General features: G+C 34.3%; 1 protein-coding gene across 5 annotated transcripts in view; it reads right to left on the minus strand.

Moving 5' to 3' along the window:
- The window catches only part of BLTP3B (bridge-like lipid transfer protein family member 3B), a 107753-nt gene that overhangs the window by 50527 nt on the left and 34112 nt on the right, over positions 1 to 23114 (minus strand). For all 5 annotated transcript variants that reach the window (XR_009356918.1, XM_059186627.1, XM_059186628.1 and 2 more), the window contains 8 exons: positions 22649 to 22811; positions 21021 to 21059; positions 19632 to 19723; positions 14700 to 14889; positions 13983 to 14123; positions 12734 to 12904; positions 7019 to 7199; positions 4744 to 4827 (listed from right to left, as the gene is read on the minus strand). Coding sequence is in view for 4 of the 5 variants with exons in the window: in XM_059186627.1 (XP_059042610.1) it covers positions 4744 to 4827; positions 7019 to 7199; positions 12734 to 12904; positions 13983 to 14123; positions 14700 to 14889; positions 19632 to 19723; positions 21021 to 21059; positions 22649 to 22811 (1061 nt within the window). In the remaining variant the exon portion in view is untranslated. The remainder of the gene's footprint in view (positions 1 to 4743; positions 4828 to 7018; positions 7200 to 12733; positions 12905 to 13982; positions 14124 to 14699; positions 14890 to 19631; positions 19724 to 21020; positions 21060 to 22648; positions 22812 to 23114) is intronic.

A 23114-nucleotide genomic window follows, 5' to 3' on the forward strand; every position in this document is an offset into this window, starting at 1 on the left:
AAAAAAGAGGGGCGCCTGGGTGGCTCAGTGGGTTAAGCCGCTGCCTTCGGCTCAGGTCATGATCTCAGGGTCCTGGGATCGAGTCCCGCATCGGGCTCTCTGCTCAGCGGGGAGCCCGCTTCCCTCTCTCTCTCTGCCTGCCTCTCCGTCTACTTGTGATTTCTCTCTGTCAAATAAATAAAATCTTTAAAAAAAAAAAAATAGAGAAAAAAGAATTATCCAAAATGAGAACAGACTTAGGGAACTCAATTATTCCATCAAACACAATAACATCAAACATAGTTTATAGGAGTCACAGAAAAAGAAGAGAGAGAAAAGGGGCCAGAAAATTCATTTGAAGAAATAAAAGAGGCAACCCTCTTGGGTCCCCTCCCTCTTTGGGAGCTTTGTACTCTATGATAGTCAATAAACGTTAAAATCACTCAATAAACTCTGCTTTTGCTGCCCACCAAGAAAAGAAAGAAAACAAAACAAAATAAAACAAAAGTAAGGAAAAGAGAAAAGAAAAAAGAAAAGAAATGAAAAAAAATAAAAAGACAAGGCTAAAAATTTCCCTAATGTGGCAAAGGAAACAGATATCCAGATCTGAGAGGCACTTTCCAAGTACACATGGAATATTCTCCAAAATAAATCTCAACAAATTCAAGAATGTTGAAGTCATACCATGAACCTTTTCTGACCATAAAGCTAACTAGAAGTCAACTACAAGAAAAAATCTGGAAAGATCACAAATACTTAGAGGTTAAATAACATGGTACTAAACAATGAATGAGTCAACCAGAAAATAAAAGAAATAAAAAAGTAAATGGCAACAAATGAAAATGAAGATATAAGGGTCCAAAACCTTTGGGATGCAGCTAAAGCAGTTCTAAGGGGAAGTTTATAGCAAAATAGGCCTACCTCATGAAGCAAGAAAAATCTCAAATATACCACCTAACCATCAAAAGGATCTAGGAAAAGAAAAATGAACAAAATCCCAAACCAGTAGAGGACATAATAAAGATAAGAGCAGATATAAATAATAAAGGAACTAAAAAAACAACAGAACAGATAATGATACCAGGAGCTATTTCTTTGAGGGGAAAAAAAAAATCAGTAAAATTGATAAACGTCTAGCCAGACTTAAAAAAATGAAACTAGACTCAAATAAAATCACTAATTAGAGAGGAGATATACCAACCAAGACCACAGAAATACAATTATAAGAGAATATTATGAAACACTATATGCCAACAAATTAGACAACCTAGAAGAAATGCAAAAATTTCTAGAAACGGGACGCTTGGGTGGCTCAGTAGGTTAAAGCCTCTGCCTTCGGCTCAGGTCATGATCCCGGGGTCCTGGGATCGAGCCTGGCATCAGGCTCTCTGCTCAGCAGGGAGCCTGCTTCCTCCTCTCTCTCTCTGCCTATTTGTAATCTCTGCCTGTCAAATAAAATAAATAAAATCTAAAAAAATAATAATAATAAAAAAATAAAAAACTTCAAAAAAAAACTTTAAATTTCTAGAAACATATAAGCTACTAAAACTGAAACAGGAAAAGAAAATTTGAACAGACTGTTAAGCAGCAAGGAAACTGCATCAGTAATAAAAAAAATTCCCGACAAACAAAAGCCCAGGACCAGATGGTTTCACAGGCAAATTCTACCAAACATTCAAAGAAGAGTTAATACCTATTGTTCTCCAAACTACTCCAAAAAGTTAGGAGAAGGATAAAAAACCTTCCAAATTCATTCTATGAGACCAGCACTATCTTGATACCAAAACCAGGTAAAGATACCACTGAGAAAGAGAACAATAAACCAATATCCCTGATGAACATAGATGCAAAAATTCTCAACAAAATATACTAGCAAACTGAATTCAACAGCACATTAGAAAAATCGCTCACTATGAATAAGTGGAGATTCATTCCTGGGTTGTAATGGTGGTTCAATATTTGCAAATCAATCAATGTGATATACCACATCAAAAAGAGAAAGGATAAGAACCATACAATCATTTCAACAGGTGCAAAAAAAAACATTCGACAAAGTACAACATCCATTCATTATAAAAGCCCCCATCAAGGTAGGTTTGGAGGGAACATACCTCAACATAATAAAGGCCATATATGAAAAACCCAGAAGAACATTATCTTTAATGGGGGAAAAACTGAGAGCTTTTCCCCTAAGGTCAGGAATAGAGCAAGGATGTCCACACTCACTACTTTTATTCAGCATAGTACTGCAAGTCCTAGCCACAACAATCAGACCACAAAAAGAAATAAACATCATCCAAATCAGCAAGTAGGATGTGGAACTTCTAGTATTTGCAGATGACATGATACAACATTTGGAAAACTTGAAAGACTACAGCAAAATACTGCTACAACTGATGAACAAATTCAGTAAAGTCACAGGATAAAATATCAATGTATAGAAATCTGTTGCATTGCTATACAATAATGAAACAGCAGAAAGAGAAATTGAAGAATCAATCCCATTTACAATTGTCCCCAAAACCATAAGATACCTAGGAATAAACCAATCAAAGAGGCAAAGGAACTATACCCTAAAAACTATAAAATGCTGACTTAAAAAAACTGAAGAAGGGCGCCTGGGTGCCTCAGTCAGTTAAGCAGCTGCCTTTGGCTCAGGTCATGATCCCAGAGTCCTGGGATCCGTCATGGGATCAGAGTCATGATCCGTCTTGGGATCCCTGCTCAGCAAAGAGCTTGTTTCTCCCTCTCCCTGCCGTTCTGCCTAGTTGTGCTCTCTTTCTGTCAAATAAAAAAATAAAATCTTAAAAAAAAAAAAAAAAACTGAAGAAGACACAAAGAAATGGAAAGACATTTCTTTCCATATAGGGCCTCTGTCCTTTTACTGGTTTATTCCTAGGTATCTTATGGTTTGGGGGGCAATTGTAAATGGGACTGATTCTTTGATTTCTCTTTCTGCTGTTTCATTATTGGTGTATAGACATGTAACAGATTTCTATACACTGATATTTTATCCTGGATTAGAATAATATTGTTAAAATGTTATACCATCCAAAGCCTACAAGTTTAATGCAATCCCCATTAAAAACCAAAGGTATTTTTCTCAGAACTAGAACAAACAATCCTAAAATTTGTATGGAACCACAAAAGGCCTCAAAGAGCCAAAGCAATCTTGAAAAAGAAAAGCAAAGCTGGAGGTATCACAACTCTGGACTTCAAGTCATATTACAAAGCTGTAATCATCAAGACAGTATGGTACTGGCACAAAAATAGATAGATAGATTAATAGAAGAAAACAGAAACCCCCAGAAATAAACCCATATCTATATGGTCAATTAATTTTTAACAAAGGAGAAATGACTATCCAATGGGAAAAGAACAGTCTCTTCAAACAAATGGTATTGAGAAAACTAAACAGGACCATGCAAAGGAAACAAATTGGACCACTTTCTTACACCAAATACAAAAATAACTCAAAATAGATTAAAGACCTAAATATGAGACCTGAAACCATAAAAATCCTAGAAGAGAACAGGCAGTAACCTCTTTGACATCAGCCACAGCTACTTTTTTCTAGATACATCTCCTGACACAAGGGAAACAAAGGCAAAAATAAACTACTGGGACAACATTAAAATAAAAAATTTTGCCCAGCAAAGAAAACAATCAACAAAACTAAAAGGTAATCTATGGAATGGGAGAATATATTTGCAAATGATTTATCTAAATTAGGATTAGTATCCAAAATATATAAAGAACTGACATAACTCAACACCTAAAAACCAAATAATCCAATTAAAAATGGGCAGAAGACATGAACAGACATTTTTCCAAAGAAGACATTCAAATGGCCAACAGACATATGAAAAGATGCTCAACAGCATTCAGCATCTGGGAACTATAAATCAAAACTAATGAGATAGCACTTTACACCTGTCAGAATAGTTAAAACCATTAACACAAGAAACAACAGGTGTTGGCAAGGATGTGGAGAAAGAAGAATCCTTTGCACTACTGGTACGAATGCAAATTGGTGTAGCCACTCTGGTAAACAATATGGAGGTTCCTCAAAAAGTTAAAAATAGAACTACCCTAGGATCCAGCAATTGCACTACTGGGTATTTACTCAAAGAATACAAAAACACTAATTCAAAGGGATACATACACCCCTAAATTTATTACAGCATTATTTATAATAGCCAAGGTATGGGAACAGCCCAAGTGTCCAGAATAGATGAATGGATAAAGAAGATGTGGTATATATCTAAAATGGAATATTACCAGCCATAAAAAAGAATTAAATTTTATCATTTGCAAGAACATGGATGTAGCTAAAGAGTACAATACTAAGCAAAATAATTCATTCAGAGAAAGACAAAGCATAATTTTACTCATGTGGTATTTAATAAACAAAACAAAGGAGCAAAGGGGGGAAAAAAGAGGAACACATTAAAAATAGACCCTTAATTACAGAGAACAAACTGATGGGGGGCTGGATAGGGATTGAAGACTGCAGTTGTTGTGATAAGTACTGAGTAATGTATGCAACTGCTGAATCACTATACTGAACACCTGAAACTAATATAATATTGTATGTTACTTAACTGGAATTAAAATAATAAAAAATAAAAATAAACATACATTAAATTAAAAAATAAAATAAAATGAATTAAAGCAAATAATAAATATAAAAGGAAATGAGATAAACTGTCTATATAACTTTAAAGCAGCATTTACATCTGTTAAAGAAATTATTAAGCATACCTGCTTTGTGATAAGGATAATAATCTATAGTTAACTGCGTAAAAGACAGTTGCATAGCCCCTCCAGTAATACGTCTATTTGACTCTGGAAAAAGAAAAAGAATAATAGAAGTGAGAGAAAGAAAAAGAAACATTAAGCAAGTATCAGAAACACTTCATTTATCATATTTGCAATCCAAGCAGTGATTAACTGTCTCTATTATCACAGATAATACATTAAGGATTTCAGGAAATGCAATTCAATCTCATCAGTGTTTACTGAACCCCTATCATTTGCAAGGTACCAAGCTAAAAGGTGAGGACACAAAGGGAACAGAACTTTCATATTCACAGCCCTAACCATATGCCAAGCACTGTTTTAAATACCTAATTTAGGTATACTTGCTCATTTGTTCTTCCTTACAACCCTGAGATAGATGATATCATCATCATCATCATCCCCATTTTCCAATTAAGTAAAATGAGACACAAAGAGAAGAATTAAAAAGACCAAGGTCATTTTAGCCAAGAAATATAGAGCTGGTTTTGAACCTAGGAAATATTAACCACTACACTATATAATCCTATCTCTCACTGAGGTGGAAATTAAGCCTACTGGTTAGGTAAGTTGTCCAAATTAACACAGCTATATGAAGATTAAAAAGTAGATCACAACTCAGTGTGACTCCAACATAAAAATCAAATTTTATAACAGCATGAATAGGGACGCCTGGGTGGCTCAGTTGGTTGAGCAGCTGCCTTTGGCTCAGGTCATGATCCCAGCGGCCTGGGATCGAGTCCCATATTGGGCTCCTTGCTCGGCAGGGAGCCTGCTTCTCCCTTTGTCTCTGCCTGCCTCTCTGTCTGCCTGTGCTCACTCGCTCTCTCTCCCTCTATCTCTGACAAATAAATAAATAAAATCTTTAAAAAAATAAAATAAAATAAAAAATAAAACAGCATGAATAAATCAACTGGAAGTAAGAAAAATATACATTAAGATACCACTAAGTACAAATGAATATAATTCATTTCAGACCTTTCTGGATTTTAGAAGAGATCTGTAAGATGAGGGAAATATTGTGGTGGAGTTTTCCCCTTAAATAACATAATTCAACTTATTCTATGAAGAAATATAGTGATAAATGTACAAAAAGCTTAGAAGACTATTCTTTTGCTTATTACTTAACCCTGACCCTTCATTTTGTTATTTTGGGTTATTTTAACTTTTCCACTTTTCTTTCATCTAACTAAAGCAGATGATGCCAACTTTAAATCAAATGACACAAAGGTAGACAAAAGAAAAGAGAACAAATCCTTCTCTAAACTCCAAACCTTCCTCACCTTCTTCCACCCTTTCATCCAGTCACTGATACCTGGCTGCCTTATCTGATGAAGGCAAGGTAACTTCTGCTAAACATCCGGGATCAGTCTCAATATTTACTCTTTCAGCTTTAAAAATACAGAGCAACAATTTTCAGATACATGAATCAGGTCTGAGGTAGAATGGTCAGATATTAACATTCCAGTTTTAAAGAGATCCTCAGCTTGATCCTCAAGCTCACCAAAGTTCGAGAACTACTGTCTTGGAAGGTGGCCCAATACTTATGGGCAGGAACACTCTCCAATGGAAACAGAATGCCTAGTACCTACATTATGGAACCACAGATTTTCAAAGCGACCAAGAACAGCTTCCCACTTACTCCACTGTAATTCTCCAAAATAAGAAAAACAAAAGCTAAAATAAAGAAAAAATACTTACTAACTAGAATTTAGCTTCCTAAGCAAATTTTGGGAGGATTACTGGTAAAGAGACACAAGAAATGGTAAACAACCACACAGCTGTGTTTACATGTACATGGGGTCAGAAAAATGCAGACAGACCACCATGGGAAAACATGTGTGCAAATAATTATGAATTGCATATGGACTCAAATTTAGTTTGTAGACAATTTCAAAATTGTGAAAAAGTTAATTCAAAGGCAAGTCTAATATTTCATCATCCTCCAAGGACGTCACCTATTTAGTCCTTGATTTTTTTTTAAAACCTAATATTACTGGTAGTATCAGGTGAAATACTAGCTAACAATTGTGCTAAAATACTAAGAACTAAAAGCAAAATAAAATTTCATACTGATATATATTGCTTAAAATTACAACTTTCAACTATGTATCTCACATGAATGATAAAATTATGACCAGCTATCACACCATACTATATATTACATATGATAAACAATCCAGTATTGTAGGAAATCCTAGAAAAACCAAAATAGTTTGAAATAAGCAACTTTTATTACCTTTTTCTTTAGCATGAATATCATCACATATGTGTAGATCTAGATGAGAAATTACCAAGTGATGAGAGGTTTCTTTAACATCAAAGTCATTGAATAATTTCACAATTGCATCATTTAGATCCGGAGCATTTGAGGTCTGTGGTGTCTTCGCTTGTTGGGTAGATGGGGTTACTGTAGAGCTCTAAAAGATTGAAAACTGCCTTATCACTTTAAGTTAAATATTTGAAATTCCACAAATAAGAAAACTTAAATATCTTCAGTAATGAAATCATGAAAAATAAATCATGAAAAGATATTTTCTTTTCTATCAATAACTCAATTCCCCCCAATTACTTTCTGAAGTATATATGAGAATAAAGTTAAATATAAAAACTGGAGAACTACACACAATTTGAACATGAAACCAATATATTTTAATAAATACTTGAATAGTTATATACTTTAAGTCCTTATTCTAGAAAATATTAACTATTCAAGGCACCTCATTCAAATAGCATTAGTTCTACATATTAGAAGAGAAACAGGTACACCTGGGTGGCTCATTCAGTGGAGGAGTTTTCCCCTTAAATAACATAATTCAGCTTATTCTACGAGGGAATACAAAGAGTGAGAAATGTAAAAGAGCCTAGAAGACACTTTTCTCTATTCTTTTGCTTATTATTTAACCTGGACCCATCATTTTGTTATTTTGGTTTAAAATTTCCATTTCTTGGTTTCAACTCAGGTCATGATCTCACCTGTTGTGAGACGGAGCCCCATGGTAGTCAAGGACTTAGCAGGCAGTCTGCTTGAAGATTCTCTCCCTCTACCCCTTCCCCACCCGGCACAGTCTCCCCAACCCCCCACTCTCAAATAAACAGATAAATCTTTTTTTAAAAAATAAAACAGAAACAAATGTGAGGGCGCCTGGGTGGCTCAGTGGGTTAAGCCGGTGCCTTCGGCTCAGGTCATGATCTCAGGGTCCTGGGATCGAGTCCCGCATCGGGCTCTCTGCTCAGCAGGGAGCCTGCTTCCCTTCCTCTCTCTCTACCTGCCTCTCCGTCTACTTGTGATTTCTCTCTGTCAAATAAATGAATAAAAAATCTTAAAAAAAAAAAAAAAAAGAAACAAATGTGAGCCCTGTATATTATATCGGCTGTATATACTATTATATATCCTGTAAAAATAAATCACTTCTTTGCAAAGTGCTTGTGATATGGTACAGAGTACTCTAAGTGCTCTGGTGCCTCTCGTAAGAGATGCAGCACGTCCTTTGAACGTGGATATCTGAAGAAGCCAGAAAGCAGAGGAGATTTGTAATAGACTCATAATTCAAATTCTTTTTTTTTTTAAGATTTTATTTATTTATTTTACAGAGAGAGAGAGTGAGGAGAAAGCAGGCTCCCCACCAAGCAGAAAGGCCAATGAGGGGGGGTCGATCCAGGACCCCGGGATCGACCCTGGGATCATGACCCAAGCCAAAGGCAGAGGCTTAACCCACTGAGCCACCCAGGCGCCCCTCAAATTCTTTTCTTCCCAAAGTGAAGAAGCATAGAATACTACTGAAGTATAAAGACTGATGTGAACCTAAAAGCCTAAAATTATTCTACATTAGTAAGCATACTGTAAGATCATCTGTTATATAAGCTATAGAACTGTACATGAAACTTTGGTAATAACAAAATGAAGGCCAAATTTTTCATCAAAAAATACTAACGAGTTTCTAATTAAGAACAATTCACTAATAAAAGTATAGTTAGTGATGTATGGAAAATTAAAGTATAAATATTTTGCATTATACATATTTATATATTATCTATTAAGAACTATCTGCAAACAAATTTCAGAGTATACTCAGTAAATGAGAATTTCTCATAGAAAATGATCAAGACCCACAGTGATTAAAGAAAAGGAAAGATGAAATATAATTGTGAAGCCCTAAATTCCAGGGGCTCCAGGAAAATTTTCTTACTAATTGTCAAAGTAATTTCCATAAGACAAATCACTTATTTTTTTTTTTTAAGATTTTATTTATTTATTTGACAGAGAGAAATCACAAGTAGTCAGAGAGGCAGACAGAGAAAGAGAGAGGGAAGCAGGCTCCCTGCCGAGCAGAGAGCCCGACGCGGGACTCGATCCCAGGACCCTGAGATCATGACCTGAGCCGAAGGCAGCGGCCCAACCCACTGAACCACCCAGGCGCCCCAAATCACTTATTTTTATTTTTACTTTATTTTCAGTTGGCTCCAGGCCCCACATGGAACCCAACACAGTGCTTGAACTCAGGACCCTGAAATCAAGACCTGAGCTGAGAACAAGAGTCAGATACTTAACCAACTGACCTACCCACGTGCCCCAAGACAAATCACTTTAATGTTCTACTTTCAAAGCTTTAATAGACTACTCCTTATATCTATGACTGTGCAATTTTGAAGGAAAAAATTCTCATGTATTTCTTTTTTTTTTTTTTTTAAGATTTTATTTATTTGCCAGAGAGAGAACATAAGCAGGGGGAGCAGCAGGTAGGAGAAGCAGGCTCCCTGCTGAGCAAGGACTCAATCCCAGGATCTGAGATCATGACCTGAGCTGAAGGCAGTCACTCAACAGACTGAGCCAGTGTCTGTTTAGTGAGGAGAGGTGTCCTCTTCTGTATTTCTTCAACAATGTTCTCTATCTTCTTCGTTAAAAAAAAAAAAAAAAAAAAAACCTGATATAAACAAAAACATAAACATTAATCTTTCTACAAAGCCTTTTCTTATTGTGGTAGATTCAGTTTTTATATGCCGTTATGACCTCTTTTGCCTTCTGAATTATCTTAACATTTCTTCGTTTTCAATGTAGTCTTCCCTTTTAGAGAAGGAAAGGATGAAGCAAATAAAAAATTTATGACAGAAGATATCTCTCAATTTGTACAGCTGAGCAAAGGAACACTGTCAACTACTTCACTCTCTCATCCACTCTCTTGGCCTTCAAATCACGACTCTGTGAAAATGTGGTTAAGTAAATCTACTAAGAAATATTAGGGAACAAGAAAAAATCGTAGTTATAAAGACTAACAACATGAAGAAAATTGTATATATCCATTTACTACATTCTAAAACTAGGAAAACTGCAGATGCCTAGGCAAAAAAACCTGTATGGAACTCAAAATGCTAACACTGGTTTTATTATTGTGATAGGATTATAGAACTTCATCCTTGTTTCTAGTTTTCTAATCTGTATCTTTATCTGGTTTCCTAATCTATATTCTATCTAAATATATCCACATATCATATAAATAAAACCTACATTAACACCAACACTCTGTCTACTAGCCTTTAATTTCAATTACCATGTCTGTTACTGACATCCTAAATTATTCTGTGTTACAGTTTAGTGTTCTGTTCATCAAGCTTATAAAATTAGACTCCCCCAGAGAATTATAAAGATATCTCATTGGCTATTTAAATAGTATTTATTGGTAGAACGACACAAGGTTCACTGTCAATTCTTCATTTCTTTTTATGGCTAAAAGTTCTAGAAAACTATTCAAATAAATAGGTAAATCGGAATGAAAACAACTTTATTTTAGCAATATGATATAATTCTTTGAATTCCTTCAAGTTATATGCCAGGATTCATGAAATGATTTTTTAAAAAATTTAAATAATCTAATAGTAGATATGTATAGATCCTCCTTCAAAAGTGTTGAAAGGAGGGGCGCCTGGGTGACTCAGTTAAGCAGCTGCCTTTGGTTCAGGTCATGATTCTGGAGTTCAGGGATCAAACCCTGCACGGAGCTCCCCACTTGGCGGAGAGTCTGCTTCTCCCTCTGACTTTCCCCCACTCATGCTCCCTCTTACTCAATCTCTTTCAAATAAATAAATAAAATCTTTTTAAAAATTTTTTTAAATGTGTTGAAAACAAAGAAGTGGAAGTAGAAACCACCTGACTTGCTACTTTGTCATTAATCATTGACTTCCAATATGAGTAACAGTATTTCAAATTAACTCCTCTTGTCAACCCAAGCTTTTAAAATTTTATCCCCCTCTTCTTGGACAAATCCATCATAGTAAGAATGAGTAAGAAGTAAGAAGAAGGCCTTTCATGTGTCAAGTAGGATAAGAGCGGTTTGGGAAAGGAAGAATGAATCTGACATTTTATCATAAGCACATTCTCTAACAGACCAAGTTTAAGAAAGAACATATCAAAATGGAAAGGTGTGTATCTTGAGAGGCATGTGTATGTTACATACATGTGTATGTAACTCTCAAAGACTTCTCTAGTAATGCCAAACTCATTTTTATCAGAAAATACCATGCTCTGTAACAATAGATTTTGCAGATTACATTCCCTCATCTGACCCACCCCTTCCCTCACCTATGAACTATTTATTTTTTTTAAGGCCTCTGAAATCATAATTTAAACTGGAGAAGATTTTTTTGAAATTTTATTTATTTATTTGACAGAGAGAGAGATCACAAGTAGGCAGAGAGGCAGGCAGAGAGAGAGGGGAAAGCAGGCTCCCTGCTGAGCAGAGAGCCTGATGTGGGGCTCGATCCAAGGACCCTGAGATCATGACCTGAGCCGAAGGCAGAGGCTTAGCCCACTGAGCCACCCAGGTGCCCCGAACTTCTTATTTTTAAGACTAATTTTTATTATCCTCTCTTTGTGAAACCTTTCCAAACTATGCAGTTGACTATAACTTCTCTGTGCTTCTATGATTCCTTCACTCCCCTTTTTATTTGCCCTCTAGTGGGGATGCCTGGGTGACTCAGCCAAGCTGCTGCCTTCGACTCAGGTCATGATCCCAGGGTCCTGGGATCAAGTCCCACATGAGGCTCCTTGCTCAGTGGGGAGCCTGCTTCTCTCTCTGCCTCTGCCTGCCTCTCTGCCTGCTTGTGCTCTTGCACACTCTCTCTCCCTCTCTCTGACAAATAAATAAAGAAAGAAAATCTTTAATTAAAAAAAAAAAAGAATTCTGTGTAGAAAAAACTTCATAGAAATTAAAAAAAAAAAAAAGATGAACTACAATGATTTGTTTTATATCTGTCTTCCCATTATACTGAGATCCCTGAGAACAGGGTCTGATAATATTCACTTTTACCTCTATAGTGTCTAGCCCTGTTCCTTATCACATAGCAGCTAAACAGTAACTAAGGTCAATTCAATAGTCATATGAAAGCCTAAAATGTATGCTACTTCCATGTACCAAGCCAGATCACCAACAAGCCATATGTCTGAGATATATTACTCTGTTTCCAAAGAAATAGCTTCACAGAAATAGTATTTCACAATATCCCTTTTTATTAAGAACAAATACAATGCTAACAGTTTTATGTTGAACTTCAGCAACTCCCAGGGTTTTTGTTTTTGTTTTTTTACATTTTTTGAAATATTAATTCTCGCATTTCTCCCTTGACTATACCTAAGTTTTTTCCTTTTGCCCTTACTTTAGTAAGTTTAAATTGTATTCTACTTTCTAAAAAGAGGTATTAGTAACACCAAACTTTTACATCATCATTAATTTTTATGCCTAGTACAAAACTCCGAACAAAATAAGCATTATATAGACAGAAACAAACTTAATATATGTTTTCACATAGATTCCATGTGTAGAAAATTATGCAGTAACATATCTAGATAAGATTCTTGGACTCAAAGTCTCACAATCTATTTCACATAAAGAAAACAACTAACCATTCTGATTTTTAAACCATTTACAGATTTCAGTGTTTTTTCCTCTTAAAAGCATACCTGTGTAGGTTCAGGAGCCATGCTCTTCCTTTGTTCTGTTGATTTTTCTATTGCTTCACTGAGAGATTTTGCATATTGTACCATAGCCTTCAACTGGGAATCCGTTAAAACCCATAATAAGTCATCCAATATTAAAACTAACTTTGTTGCAATAACATTGCAGTCCTTTAACTGTCAAAAAAAAATCATTCATAAAATTAAGCCAAGACATAAAACTCACAATGCACTAATGTTTTAAAAATATTTAAAATGTTTGGGGGCGCCTGGGTGGCTCAGTGGGTTAAGCCTCTGCCTTCAGCTCAGGTCATGATCCCAGGGTCCTGGGATCGAGCCCCGCATCGGGCTCTCTGCTCATCAGGGAACCTGCTTCCCCCTCTCTCTCTGCCTCTCTGCCTACTTGTGGTCTCCGTCTGTCAAATAAATAAATAAAATCTTTAAAAATAAAAAAAAAAAATATTTAAAATGTTTGAATGAAATATGGATCCTTCCTTCATTCACCAAATATTTATTGTACTCCTATACTATAGAAGGAATATCTCCTTGTATTGGAGAAACGGTGGTTAAAAAAAGACTCACAAATTCCTGTACCTTAACAGATGCAGGTGCATATTATACAGGTACAGTGCTTATATAATTTAAATTTGCATTTATAGCTAACAAATCATAAAATTATCTATATTAATAGTGCTAATTCTAGTATAGAGAGAAACATTAATATTTATTTGGGTCTAGTGATATAAAACCTATTGTTGAGAATTTAATTGAGCCATGCTTTAAAAAGTCATTACTCCTTCATTAAATTTCATTTTCAATCTACGGTGAACTCTCACATTCTGATGTCTTTAAGTAACTATCTTCCCTATTTATTTAAATTAGCATTCATATCTTAATAACCTTGTGAAAGCTAGTAGTTTTGTAGTTTTGCTTCTGATAATGGAGGTTTTGCTATCTACATACTCCTAAGTAAGACTCAAAAGAAGAATGAAATTATAAGACAGCTAATGTTCGGAAATATTTGGCAATGGAGAATCTATTAAATTTATCAAAAGTAAAAATCTAAATATTAAATCTAGAAAACTGAAAAATGTTATCATTATACTAGATTTCTTCAAATACTGCTGGAGGAACTATATTTCCTTTTATTGTGCTTTGTTTTAATATTCCAATGTTTCAACTGAAAATTATTTAAAATTTCCTCCTAATTCCACTAGTTACCACATGAACTGAAAAGATAACCCTGATAACTTACTCTTCTTTTAAGTGTGACTCTGATTTTTGATTGGTTGGTTATTAATCGAACAGGAGCACACATAATTTCAAGATGTGAACTTTGAGTAGCATCTGCCTCTATTCGAATCATCTGCCAATTTATTTCTTTAAATGTCAAAACCTAAGGAGAACAAAGAAATTAGCTTCAGTTACTCAGGCAAAACAGAATGAGAGACATGTAGATTTATAAAAACAATAAAAAAGCTAAACAAATAAGATAAATAAAATTTTATGTCTTTACCAATTTTATGACACTCTTGTTATATTCACTATTCTTTTATTTTAAATCGTATAGTTAAAACAAACTGTATAGTTACAATCTTCAATTATATATTCATTATTCATAAAGCTGTTAATACTTTTTAAATTTTGATATAAAATACAAAAAGCATTTGAATCTTGTGAACAAGAAAAATGTAAGTAACATTTTAGTTTTGTATATTTAAAATTCAATTCTGAGTAGCTGAGAAGTTAAAATGGGGTTCATTAACTATAAATGGAAAGATTATAGAAAAAATACTAAAATATGCACATTTTTAATTAAATAACTAAGAGAAAGGAATAGTTAAAAGGTCAGAGTAAATGAAGTATGTGAATCTAGGTAACTATATGTATGAAGTAATTATTTTTAAATGTCCTCTTTTATTTACCAGTGACTAAAACATTTTTTAAACAAAGAATGAAAAAAAATGTTTACCTCTCCTCTCTGTGGATCTTGAATACGAGTAAATCTTAAATCTCCATGTTCCCAGTTTGCATTTACACTATAGATCCTTAGCTGGGAAAGTTCAAAGGATGCATTGAAAGCTTTTGCCCCAATGCGGATAACAATGGAATTTACAGAAACAGTAATTCCCTCAACTACTTTTTCAGCAAATCCATATTCACTGGAAAAAACAAAGCAAAACAAAATATAATGCACTAAAGCCAAAATAAATAATTAAAAGGTTATCTGTCAATATTCACACACAAGTGCACAAACTGACCATTGTATTATTCATTTTTATGTAAAAATTTTTTGGTTAAAACAATAATCTAGGCTGATTAGATATAAATTATAAAAATGTTCTTCTCAAAAATGATAAAAGATTTTTATTTTTTATTTATTTTTTTTTAAAGGAAAGTGTTTTTTTTTTGTTTTTTTTTTTTTTAAGATTTTTTATTTATTCATCAGAGAGAGAGAGGGAGAGAGAGTGAGCACAGGCAGACGGAATGGCAGGCAGAGGCAGAGGGAGAAGCAGGCTCCCTGCCGAGCAAGGAGCCCGATGTGGGACTCGATCCCAGGACGCTGGGATCATGACCTGAGCCGAAGGCAGCTGCTTAACCAACTGAACCACCCAGGCGTCCCTGATAAAAGATTTTTAAAATTTAAGGTTTCTCTTTTTGGTAAGTTTTAATTTTATCTCCAGTATAGTTCATATGCAGTAATATATTACTTTCAGGTGTGCAACAGTGATCTAACAATTCTATACACTATTCAGTGGTCATCTTAAGTGTACTCTTTAATCTCCATCATCTATTTTACTCACTTCTCCCCTCTGGTACCAATTAGTTTGTTCTCTGTACTTAAGAGTTTGTTTCTTGGTTTGTTTCTTTTTTTCCCCTTTGCTCATTTGTTTTGTTTCTTAAACTCCAAAATCATATGGTATTTGTCTTTCTCTGATTGACTTATCTTGCTGAGCAGTATAAGCTCTAGATCCATCCATGCTGTTCCAAATGGCAAGATTTCATTTTTTTTTTATGGCTGAATAATATTGCATTGTAGACATAAAGCACTTTTTCTTTATGCATTCATCAATCGATGGATACTTGGGCTGCTCCCATATCTTGGCTATTATAAATAATGCCACAATAAGCATAGGGGTGCATGTATCTTTTCTAATTAGTGTTGTTGCATTCTTTGATGCAATTCAGTAGTATCCAATGTTGTTGTATTCAGTAGTGAAATTACTGGATCGTAGGGGTAGTTTTATTTTTAATTTGTTGAGGAACCTCCATACTGTGTTCCACAGTGGCTGCACCAGTTTGCATTCCCACCAACAGTGCATTCCCCCCGCCAAATCCTTGTTAACATTTGTTCCCTGTGGTTTTGATTGTGGCCATTTTGATAGGTGTGAGTGAAAATTACTCTTTATTTTATTATTATTTTTCTTTTCAGAGAGAGAGAGAGAGGGCACGTGTGCAGGAGCAGAGGAAGGGCAGAGGGAGAGAGAATCTTAAGCAGGTGCCACGCCCAGCAAGGAGACTGATGCAGGGCTCCAACTTATGACCCTGAGATCATGACCCAAGCGGAAATCAACAGTTGGACACTTAACCAACTGAGTAAGCCAGGCTCCCCTGAAAGGTTCCTTTTCAAATTACATTATTGTAATCACTATCCAAAACTGCCTACTCTCAAGTTGCCAGAAGTTCAAACAACTGGAATCTATAAAGTAAGTAAGAGAGCTAAGTCCCTGACACAAAGAAGGTTACAGACTATAACTACAATATAATCTCAAATTCAGGAATAAAGTCTGAAAAAGTTTACATTTTCTAATCCAATTCAGCAAATATTTACTGAGCATCTATGATGTACACAATGCTGGGATGTAAAGAAAACCAAAATAGTGTGGTATTCCAGGGCTCGCAAATTACTTGGGGAAGAAAAACACATATACCCTAGGAACTGAAACATTAGGCAATCTGTAATTAAGTGCTTTAAAAAAAGGAATCATCACTACATTAGGTAGAGGAAGAAACTGTTCATAACTAGGGAAATCTATCCAGGAAAGAAAAATACATTTCCTACAGGGAGTGATGGTAAGAAGGGAAATCTTCTACTAGGGAAAAGTACAAGCAAAGGCACAGTGAAGTGGGAAAGTAGAGGCAACATTTTGAGAATAATTAGTACAGTATGATTGGAATATAGACTATCAATATATTTTGGCAGGAAGGGTAGTGAAAGTTTGTCCGACACATTACTTCAATTATTATCACTACGACCATTATTCCTAAATCTATCTCTATCCAGATCTCTCCCCAGAACTTCTAAGTATTAAAATTCAAATGTCTACCACAATTTATATCAGGTTGCCTCCCATACATTTCAAAGCCAACATGTATAAAAGTGAACCCATCATTTTTATTGATCATGTACTTCCCTCTCCTAGACCTGATGCTAAGCTTCTTGATTTACTATCTTACTGAATAAATTACCTAAACTTCCTAATCCTCAGATGACCTTTTAAATCAGGTACTACTTTGCATATTACATGTGGATTGCATGAAATAATGCATATGAACCAAAAAGCCCATCTCTTCACTCATGATATTTACGAAATGTAACTATTATTCACAGTATTATTGAGTCCTAAAGAGGAGGAACTCATTAGCATCCCAGGGAGAACCTCCTTTAGTCCCAAGGACAAATACTTGGTCACTTGGCTAGAAATATTCTTGGAGTTGGAAAGAATATATTACTCTATAATTATCTGGCAATGCCCCTTGGAATATCCAATACCATCTGTTCTAACTTGTGCATTAAAAAGTGTTACAGTTGTATTGGATGATTTACCGCCAGAGGGATGAAGCCTGAATCAATGACTAAAGTCTACAAGTTTCCGGCTATGTCATTCATTATAAATTAAAAAAGTAAAATTCCAGTTTTCAAACAAGCCTCTACACATGGGTGTAGATCTCTATATGAAGTGATAAAATCAAATTTCTGAACTTACAAATTTACTAGATCATTAATCTATGGGAACATAATCAACTGATAGGTCCTGCACTGAAGGTAAGGCCAGCTTGTTAAGTATTAATTTCCCTGTATTTTAATCTTGTAGAGACAAAATAAAATAGATCAGAGTTTCTCCAAGTTGTATAAGTATAATTAATTTTTAAAATACATAATTACATTCTTGGTAACTATTCTAGACTTCGAGAATCATAATTTCAAAAAAAGGAACCTAAAAGAATATAGATTTAATAAGCACCCTAAGTGATTGCTATAATCAGGCAAGTCTGGAAACTGTGGAAACAGATTAACCATACGGCCATACATAAAAACATAAGGATTATCATCATATGATTACAAAGCCAAAATTATAAAACTTATTGGTACTATAAAAACGTGAGTTAGGAAGAACATTATCAACAATAATTCCAATTTTCCTAATCTTCTTTTCTACTTTCAATAATCTTAGAAACACCTACACTTTTTTTACTTTTTTGACTCTACCTAACTTGACCAATTGCCTCAATCTACTCTTATCACACAAGAAATTATAATTTAAACCTTAAAATCTCAAATTGCTGGCTGATGGATAAACTGCAAAGAAGTTAATGTTCCCCAGTCACTATTACCTGTAGGCCAAATATAAACTATACAGCTGATAAATCTGGCCTTCGGTAAACTCCTAGTAGTGGTTTGTTGGATCATCATTGGATTCCTATGTGGGGCACTAACGATCAGGCTGTAGGTATTCTCACAGAAAGCACTAATGTAAAGGTAGTTCCAATCTTGGTGAAAGAGGAAGTGTGTGTGTGTCTGTCTATCCAATGTATACATTTATTCTCTTTTTTATTGTTTTAAAGATCTTATTTTTAAGTAATCTCTACACCCAACATGGGGCTCTAACTTACAAGCCTAAGATCAACAGTCCCATGCTCTATCAACTGAGCCAGCCAGGAAACCTGTGTACATTCACTCCAAAGAAGAGTTTTATCATTGGTTTGACACAGCACCCAGAATACTATAAAATGTTCAGGGCTGCCATGTTCTACAACTTGAGAAGGCACTGATCACATTAAATCTATATAAACATTTTACATGAATAGGTACACAGACAAAAATTAGTACAGAAATCCTGCTTTAAGGAAATGATATGAGACCCAAATTGATGATATGAGACCCAGTAATAAGCAGGTAATTTTCTATTTTTTTAAGGGGCACCTGGTTGGCTCAGTTGGTTAAGCGTCTGACTTCACCTCAAGTCATGATCTTGGAGTCCTGGGATCCAGCAGTGCATCAGGCTTCCTACTTAGCAGGGAGGCTGCTTGCTCCTCTGCTCCTCCCCCTGCTTGTGCCCTCATGTTTGCTTCCTCAAATAAATGAATAAATTCTTTAAAAAAAAGGATCAATTTTTTTAAGATCTAACTTCTCAAGAAAATTTTGCAAAATGGCTCCCATGCTTCTACTTTATTAGCATTTGATTTTTATCTATCAAAATCCAATGTGTATGATGTGTGAACATTCTATATTTAATGAATTTTAGGATAACCCAAAAGGCTTATAATTTTTTTAAGGCATCAATTTAACCCTTAAGAGTCTTTCCACTGATGCATAGAATAAATGATAGACAAAGAAACTATTCAGAAATTAAGAGACTATCTGATTTATAAAATGCTTTTGGTTCATCATTACTATTTAATATCAAGGAAAGCAAGATGAATAAAAGAGGCTAAAAATCAATTCTACTACTCTGGCAACAAAATACCAAAACTGCAAAATGTCTGATGGGAACAGAGGACTGAAATAGAAACTGTCTGAGGTTAGGAAATTTTATTTTATGTTCCATTACTACAGATCACAGAGCTGACTACAGAAAAGAACTCCCTTTGCAAGTCATGCAGATTAATGGAAATAGCTTACCTTTGTCCTGAAGCAGTTGCAATTGGTGATGGGCCATTAGGGTTTCGTGGTTCTTCACATGTACTCATTTCCATTATTACTTTATCCAGGGTCTAATAAAAATAGATTAAAAATGTAAAAAATTAGATATTTTATGAAAATATCATGTAACACTACTTTCTCTTTCATTTCTTTGGGAACAACATAAACAGTTAAGTAAGCAGAATCATTTTAAATCTCTCTAAAAGTCTAAAAAGACAAATACCAAAACAGAAAATGTGCTCAGTCCTTTCTCAAGGCACTTACTATCTGATGAAAAAGCTGTGCGTATATAGGAATATGAAACAAAAAAAAATTACAAGTAGCCTTATGCTGCTGAAATCAGATTTTACAGAAACTCAATCTCTAGTCCCAAAATGTATGATATTATTAATTGCTAAATGAGATTATATATTAATGAGTGGGATTTAAGCATCTGTAAAAGCTTATCCCAATCTAAGATTTGAGATTTAAGAAAAACAACAATGAAAAATATGAAATATGCAAGAAATGTGAAAAAATAAGCACTGCCATAATGAAAAAAATTTCTTTCAAGGTAACAGTTTTGAAGATCAAATGTCCTTAGTAGTCATTACTAACACTAATGTTCTTTATTCTCTATTTTAAAAAAGTATTTATTATCTGAAATTGTCATTTACTTGTTACTGGTCTCTTCTATAAAAATATCAAGTTCCCTCAGAGCAAAGGGAATGTGCTCAATAAATATCTGTGGAATGAATGAATCAGTCAAATGACCATATGACCGATCTTTCTTCAATTTTCCTTAAAAAAGGAAATACTGAGGTGCCTAGGTGGCTTAGTCAGTTAAGCATCTGCCTTTGCCTCAGGTCACGATCCCAGGGTCCTGTGATCAGCCGCCTGGGCTCCCTGCTCAGTGGGGAGTCTGCTTATCCCCCTCATTCTACCCCTCCCCACCGCACTCCTCTGTGTCTGTGCAAGCGCATGTGCGAGCGCACGGACGTGTGCACTCAGTCTCAAATAAATAAATAATAAACTCTTAAAAAAAGGAAAGTATATTCAGGTCTGTATTGTTTAATTTAGTAGATCAATAAAATCAGAAACACAGAAGGTTTGAATTAAATGTTACTAAAACTGTCATAGTATGTCAATAAACAGCTAAGTGACACAATAAAAATATACCAACTTAGAACATAATACAAGACCCTCCCATTTTAAAGTTCACTCTTCTCATTTAAGGGCTGAAAAAACTAAGTACCATCCAAATAAAATGAAAGCCAATTTGTAGAAAAGCCAGAATATTGTGTTTCTATGAAACAAAAGATTAATACTAGCAGAGCAGTTAGATCATATCCATATATAAATGTTTATTTGAGGCGAGTCAGAACTCACCAAACAGATGGGATGTGTTTTCAATTTTGTCCATGGAATCTACCAAAAAAACAAACAAACAAAATTTTTTTCTTTAAAATCAATCATTAAAAAATAATTTAAAACAGGAATCAACACAGATGCTCTCTAAATATAGTGACAGACATACCAAATTTTATCAGATGACTTCTTCTCAAATTGCTAAGTAATTAACTGAGCAACTCATTTAGACTCTTAAAATCAGATGTACCTATTTTGTATAAGAAAAGATTACTAATCATATTTTCTTAGTCATCTTTTAAAATAAGAGTTTCAGGCCCTTTAAGTTTCTTTTTCCCCAGACTTTAAAACACATTTTAACTTCATGATTGACTGATTTAATTTTATGTAGGCTCCATGCCTGACCTGTGGCTTGAAGTCACAACCCTAAGATTAAAAGTCACATGCTCTTCTGACTGAGCCAGCCAGGAGTCCCTTAACTTTGTAATTTAAACTAAGATTTCCCAGCAGAGCATAACCAGTCTTATATTTATTGAACGTTTTTTTAAATTCTAAAATTCTGACCATGGGGCTGGCTTCATCTTAGAAGAACATATGACTCTTGATCTCAGGGTCATGAGTGCAAGCCCCATGTCAAGTGTGTATATTACTTAAAAATAAAGTCTTAAAAAAATTGTTTTTAATAAAATAAAATTCTGACCAATCTTTTTATAGATACAAAGGGGAGGCCACTCATGTAAAATGTAGGCAATATCAAATAATAATATTCAAACATACACTAAAAAGTCACATCTTGATAGACATTCGGGTTAAAGGTGACCATTGAACAATATAGGAAGCTTCCCATACTCTTTTTTTTGGGGAGTCCAATTTTAATTTTATAAAACAGATTACTCATGCAGTACTTCTACTGAGAAGACTCTCAAAAACACTGGTCTTTAAGAGTAAGAAGTGATATGACAAATGACTAGAGTCAAAGGTATGCAGGAATAAATTTTAATAAGGAATAATAATAAAAAACAAGAATCTTTGAGGAAGAAACAAATGAGGAAAAGAAATAAAATTTCAAATAAAAATACAATGTACAGAGTAAGATAAGGATTTATATCTTTATTTGAAATCATGTTTCCTTACTACAGATTTAAACTGTCCCTATTAACAATAAATCCTATGAAAAAGTATCTTTGAATATACACCAAATTTAACCAATTATCTTATTAACTACCAATATTTTATTTTAATGTTAAGACTAAACTTAAAACAAAAATTAAACTATAAATTAATTTGGGAGAAGGGTGCTGGGGTTATGGACATTGGGGAGGGTATGTGCTATGGTGAGTGCTGTGAAGTGTGTAAACCTGGCAATTCACAGACCTGTACCCCTGGGGATAAAAATATTTTATATGTTCATAAAAAATAAAAAATTTTTAAAAAATTATAAATTAATGATATATTAACATATGACTTCAATTAAATTTATCTAGCACACATTCATGCAATTACCTAGACACAGGTATCTGTCTTCTTAAATTATATTAATGCAAATGCCTTTTTACAGAACCATCTAAAACAAAACATTTTAAGCAATAGAAATGAAATAAAAAATGAAAACAGAAAATGCTTTCTTTCCACAGATATCAAAGTCTTACCCTAATAGATGCTTTATTACAAAAAACTTTGTTGATAGCAAGCCATGTCGGCAAATCCAACATATTCTGGAGCACCTCTTCATCCAACTCCAAATTCTTCAGTTCACCTTCTCCTTTGAGGGTGCTTAGATTTATCTTGTCAGGAGATAAATTTTTAGTAAATCTGAAAGAGAATATATATTGACATTCATTTTAGTGTCAGTTACTGTACCCCATTCTTGCAAATATACAGAGCATGAAAAATGTAATGGCACAAAGAAACACAAAACTTCAGGCTCTATTTTAATCCATGTTTTTCAATGAGGTTTTGTTATTGTTTTGGTCTCTCTTATCTATAGCACTCTTACATAAAGCCTACAGTGTTTTTAGCATATATTTGAATATAATATTCTCACATACATAAAACTCTGGTTCTTATTGCCTTTCAAATTTATGAATATTTAAGTAACATCCAGTTTTTTAAGGT

Source organism: Mustela lutreola, chromosome 8, assembly GCF_030435805.1.
Source record: "Mustela lutreola isolate mMusLut2 chromosome 8, mMusLut2.pri, whole genome shotgun sequence".
Classification (NCBI taxonomy): Eukaryota; Metazoa; Chordata; class Mammalia; order Carnivora; family Mustelidae; genus Mustela; species Mustela lutreola.